The 5986-nt window shown below is 42.5% G+C and overlaps 1 protein-coding gene across 1 annotated transcript; it reads left to right on the top strand.

Annotated features, from left to right (window-relative positions):
• The first annotated feature begins 438 nt into the window (after window positions 1-438).
• Window positions 439-2858, top strand: LOC104910232 (zinc finger protein 407-like). Its single transcript, XM_010708697.3, has one exon. It carries the CDS (start codon window positions 848-850, stop codon window positions 1943-1945), a length of 1098 nt encoding a protein of 365 aa, XP_010706999.1. The 5' UTR covers window positions 439-847; the 3' UTR covers window positions 1946-2858.
• The last annotated feature ends 3128 nt before the right edge of the window (window positions 2859-5986 follow it).

Below are 5986 nucleotides of genomic sequence, written 5' to 3'. Positions count from 1 at the left end.
CATTACACTATTACAAAGGAACAGTACTGATTAACCACAAACCTAGGCACATACTCCATCCTGCCATTTGCTATTGCTATCTTAAGATGCTAGGTGGGAAATGAAGGGGAAGACAATGGCATCAAACTGACAGCATGGCAATTATCTCGCCAACAAAAGCAGGATTTTAAGAAGATCAGCCACAGTTTTTCACACATGGATATGTTTAAGAAAATGTATGATCCTAAAATTCATTACCGAAGTACTGAGATATCACCAATAGGATCTTCTATAAAAGATGTGTTAATGGCTTTTAACTGTATACTGTATTTATCTAGGTCTTTTTTTTTTTTAATACAGCATAGTTTTAAAAACACATTTAAATTGTTAATAAGCTGCAGCATTGTTAAACTCAGCAATTACTTCAACCTGTAAATATGTTATTTGGAAAACATGCAAATTGGTTTTGTTTGCTTGCTCATTTTATCTGTGTTTTCTGCCAGTGAAAACTAACAATTGTCAAGGAATTTTTTTTCATTTAAGCTACAAATTGCCGAAGTAATGAACTGATATTTGCCATGATACCACGTTAACAGAATATTTTTATCTTGTAGGCATTGTATCCAAGTCTTATGAATGCCGACTGAAGGGGCAAGGAGCAACCTTTGTGGAAACTGCCAGTCCTTTTACTGCAGCAGCGCTGGGAGAGGTTTCTCCAGTTAAAGAGAGGGTCTTTCGAGGCAGCAGGAGACAGCAACCATCGCCTGAACAAGTTCAGCAAGTTATTATTATTCAAGGATACGATGGTGACTTTGCATTTGATGTCTCTGCAGAAGAAACAGCAGCGGCGACCCTTCAGACTCTGGCAATGGCTGGTCAAATGGCCAGGGTAGTCCATATTACAGAAGATGGGCAGGTCATAGCTACAGATCAGAACAGCTCAGATGTGAGCAGTATGGTTCCAGGGCAGATACTTACTGAGCAGCTGGCAGATGGTGCAACACAGGTAGTAGTGGTTGAAGGCTCAGTAACAGGAACTGATATGGAGGAGGCTGTTCCTATAGATGCAGTTCCTGACTCCAGTGGTGCTGTACTGCAACAGATAATGCAACAGGAAGTTTTGGAGCCTTCTGAAGCTACAGTACATCCTCCAGACTCCTCTTCAGCATTAGATGCCTTGCTTTGTGCTGTAACAGAGCTGGGTGAAGTGGAAAACAAATCTGGACTCCCTGACAGAAGCAGGTCTGGTCACAAAGATTTCTTGCAAATGCCAAACCCAGAGGTGCCCAGTGTTCCCAGTGATGCGGGGAGACAAGAAATACAAATGTTCCATGAAGTTCAAGAGACTCAGGAAGACACCAAACCTATGGAAGTAGTGACGCAGGTCATGCACCCATCGGCTATAATTGCATCTCAGGAGAGAGCTCAGGCTGCCTTCAAGAAAATGGTCCAAGGAGTATTACATTTTGCTGTATGTGATACAGCTGCAGCCGATCAGCTGATAAAAGAAGGTGTCACTCAGGTCATTGTAAATGAGGAGGGGACTGTGCATATGGTAGCTGGAGAAGGCTCTCAGATAATTATGCAGGAAGCTGGTAGCCATGCACTCAGCGTCCAAAGCGAACACATGGATTTAGTTGATTCAGATGGGGAGATATCGCAGATTATTGTCACAGAAGAAATAGCTCAAGCCATGGTTCAAGGTTCTGATGGCAACTTCTCAGAAGGTGCGACCCACTACATTGTCACAGAATTGCAACCAGACGTGCAGAGTGAGCCAGGTGTGTACTCGCACGCTGTGATAGAGGCGGCCAGGTCTCAGGAGATTTTACAGGCTGGTACCGCTGTGAAACCTGAATCCCCTGATAGAGCAGGAGAACAGCTAACAAGCATGGTCATTTATACAGAGGGTGGCTCACAAGTCATTGAGGGCCAGAGAGATGATAACGAAGTACAAGAAGCATGAAGAGCTTTATCTCCTGGGCTCGATGCAGGACAAAGCTGGAAACAACCAGATCCTGGAACTTCTTCTGTAAAACCTTCTGCACGCGGTATCTTCCTAGGCAGGTAACAAATACGCACCCTGTGGGAGGAGAAGGTCAGCGACTAGGAGGAGTTCACTGAAAAGTATAGTCTTGTCACAATAGCTCTGAGAATTATGATACGGGATTATTTTACAGCAAATGTATTAGAAGAGGATAGAAATACACCCCTTCCCCTCACAACTAGGTATTGTTCTGTTCACTGCTTTGGTTTGTTTTTCAGATGGTCTTTTTTTATCTCAGGGTAAGTCCCTGCCTTCTGTCTTTTTTGCCTAACATAATTCTAGGAATAAAATATTTTCACACGTATGTACATTTTATAAAGGTAAATAAGCAAAAAATACCAAAAAGTGCATCATTACAAGAACAAGGGGATCGAGTAAGCTTACATACTGAAATTGGTGCCCTTCTTTATTTCGGAGAAGAACAGGTGACATTCTCCTTTCTAGAATCCTACTTTCAAACATCCCTGGTGAAAAAGATGTCATCAAAATAAGTATTTTCTGCATCTAGAATGAAATTGTTAATAGTAGCTTACTGCTTCCTGGTATCACATAGGACTTTTCCTAAGAGCTGAAAATGCAATGTTTCGGAAAATTGTAGATTATACACGTTCAGAAAACAAGCATTTGATGCCTCTATCTTCCACTTAAATTTAGCTTGTGAGTCCTACATAGAAAATGTGCAGTTTTTGAAAAAATATTCTCACTGTCAATGTTTTGCTGTTCTTATAAATTGTGCTTCATATAAATACCATTTCACAGTTCATTTTGTGAGCTACTTTTGAAACGTTCTGGGGGTTTTTAAAGGAAATTCTGACATTGACATTAACAAGTAGGAAAAAAAAAAAGGTGACCTTGTATTTCTTGCATAGTCTGGAATGTCAATTATTTTGTGGTGGATATACTGCAATTGTTCAATGCAAGTTCATGTTGAGAAGATTTGTCTCATGATACAACTGCTTTTGTTCCTTTAAAAAAAAAGCAACAAAATTGTAAAATATAAACTGGCAAGTTTTTTGCTTTCGTTTTGTTTTGTTTTGGTTTTTTTTTGTCTTTCAAATAAAATGTTAGCATTCAAATAGAGCATCATGATTTTTAATATTAATCAATAACAGAAGTGGCATTCAGTCAGCAGGAGCAAAAAACGCTGCCTGTTAGGTCTGTGCATTTCCTCTTTTCCTTTCTCAAGCGAGCTAGATAGATAAAGATAACAGCCTAATTTTTGCGTGTGCCTCATGCATGCTTATATTGCATCATGTGAGTGGTTAGGATACACGCCATGCTGACTGTGGAGATAGCTGGGTTTCCTATCATGTTTGATATCTTAAAATTATCAACTGTAAGAAAGTTGGGGTGAGGCAAAACAATAGTTCCTTCTTGAAGGAACAGTTTGAAAGCCTGTTTTCTGATCGAGCTGCTTAGAAAAGGTGCTTCATTCTGGAGCTGTAAGATCCTGCCGTTTTTTCATCTCTGATTTTTTTCTTTTTTTTTAATTGTATTATTTTCCAGGAATTGAGGTTGTGTCTTTGTCAGACCCCCAAAAAAGTAAATTTCAAGTTAGACGTGGAGATTCATAATTAGGCGAGTTTGACTTGCTCATCTTTCTTAAAAGTGACAGGCTGCTCACTTCCTCTTAAACACTGTCTTCAGCAAACAGTGACAGGATCAACTCCCGTTTGTTATCAGGAAAAAGGTGACCTTTACAAAATGATGGCCCTCTGCAAGACTCTCACAGATGTTCAAAAAACGGAATGTTTTTCAGTGGAAATATTTCTTCTTGATCATTCCTCCTGTTAACTGTAGCCCTGTGGTCTTGCAGTTTGGATGCTAATTCTTCGCTGTGCTTAGTCCTGTATGGCTAACCTTTCTGCTGCAGTACAGGGTGTTGACACTGACATGCTGCAGTTTACCATTTGTGATTTATTTAGGATAAATATGTCTCAGGTGGCATTTAATCCTTCATAAAACCAGTGTAGCCTGCAGTGTCAAACCAGCAATCACATTGTATGCACAATGAAAAGAGCAGACCTTTGCATAAAAAAACTGTGATAGGTGTTCCTGTGCTTGGGAGTATTGGAAGGGATTCACTAACCTTCTGTGTGTTATAATTACCTGGAAGCTCAGGTTAACGATACTTCTCTCTGAGTGCAGCCTGATCAGGAGAGCTAATTTCTTTCTAGTGCTTTTTTTTTTTTTTCCCCTCCTTCTTCTAATGTGCACTTTGAAGTTAACTTGCTAGTGCCCTATAAACGTAACATTAGAAATCAAGGATGACATTCATTCCTGTGCAGACAGGCTGCTTAAGGACTCCATGCACTGTCTCAACTCCATGCTAAAATGCTATCTGTGGCACAACAGAAGTCCAAGCTGCAGCAGATCTACCCTGGGGCTTTGGAAATTCCCCTCCAGTGTGCACCTCTCTCCCATGCCTGTGCTCCTGGTACAGCAAGCTAGAAGGAGATGAGCGGGGTCACCCCGCAGACCTGCCATTTGCAGAGCAGGAGGGGGATGCTTGGGGCAGGGCAGCAGCTAAGGAAGACCCAAGCCCCAGCATAGGTGCGGACTGGATTGGTGAAGCATACGGCACGATGGGGAGATTGTCGTGGGCTGCAGAGCTCCTTGTAGAAGTATTTGCATGGTGGGTTGAGGGATGGGTACAGCCATTCCCAAGCAGACTTTCAGTTCCTAAAAGTGTGTTGTGTTGTTGAGTTTGAACAACTTCAGTTGACTTCTTTTACCAGAGAGAGGTGAGATGCTGGCACAGCTGCCTAGAAAAGCTGTGGTGCTCTGTCCATGAAGGCACTCAAGGCCAGGTTGGATGGGGCCCTGGGCAGCTGAGCTGGTGGGGGGCAGCCCTGCCCACAGCACGGGGTGGGGCTGGGTGGTCCCCTTCCCAAACCTGTGATTCTGTGACTTTGCTCTCAGAAAAATCAAGCACCACATGATAATGGAAGCAACTGTTGGGAGTGAAGAATTCCTGCGCCAATTGATTGCCTTCTGACATTCTGGCTGCCTGAGCCATTGGCTTTATTTTCCTCATTGCTGTCCATTCTGATTAAGCTTAGATCATACTGTGAACAATGCCAAATGGGCGAAAAAGTATTTATTTGGGAAATACTGAAGTAGTATGCAAGGAATGAAAAAGAATAAACTCCACCAAAACAGCAAAAAACAAGAAAAAAATAATGGGGAAAAAAGAAAAACAGAAAAAAGAGCTGTTTCTGGCAAGCGGTTTCACCCTGTTTCTTAGGAATCAGATATGCGCACCTCCTGAGGCAGTGTCTCCTGGCCTCTGAATTCAGGCTCTGTCTTTTGGGAGAAATGGGAGATAAGAGACAGCTGGAAGTGATATTTAGCGAAATATTTACTGTAACAAATAAAAACAACTACCAACAAAAGACAGAATGCCCACAGTTCCATTCCACTCTGCCTGCCTACCAGCTGCACCACGCTATGGCAGGAGAGGAGCCAGAGCCCACAGCTGATGTGCTAAGGTATGCACATGGGAGCTGCTCACAGTGCTGTGAGTGCTGCTGTCGCTTATAAGTGCAGCTGTTACACCAGAGATGTTATGTTTGTGATCTTTGTGGACAGCGGGCTCAGCCTGTGTCATCGCTGCAAATGTCCTTGCCTGCTCAAGTTGTGCCTCAGGCCAACTCTGAACCAAAGCTGAGCCTGAAATGCAAGTTAGGCCCCTCTGAAAGATCATCAGGTTCGAACTCCTGGCAGAGCAGTGCCAAGAGCTTGCACTGGGCAGGCCGTGCCTCAGTAAGCAGCTTCTGAGGCTCTTCTCCACCCTTCCCTGCTCAGCTGACTTCCGGAGCACAAAAGCTGTAAATAGAATAAAAGAAAGGGATGAAGACAAAAGCCACTCCTGAAATTTGAAACAAAGTTGGTCCTGGTGAGAGGATTAACTAACAGGAAAAAAAGGTCATTCATTTGGCAAAATAAAAAAGAGCTGTG

The sequence above is a fragment of the Meleagris gallopavo genome, chromosome 3 (assembly GCF_000146605.3).
Source record: "Meleagris gallopavo isolate NT-WF06-2002-E0010 breed Aviagen turkey brand Nicholas breeding stock chromosome 3, Turkey_5.1, whole genome shotgun sequence".
NCBI classification, from domain to species: domain Eukaryota; kingdom Metazoa; phylum Chordata; class Aves; order Galliformes; family Phasianidae; genus Meleagris; species Meleagris gallopavo.
This window is presented reverse-complemented; position numbering and strand designations above follow the sequence as displayed.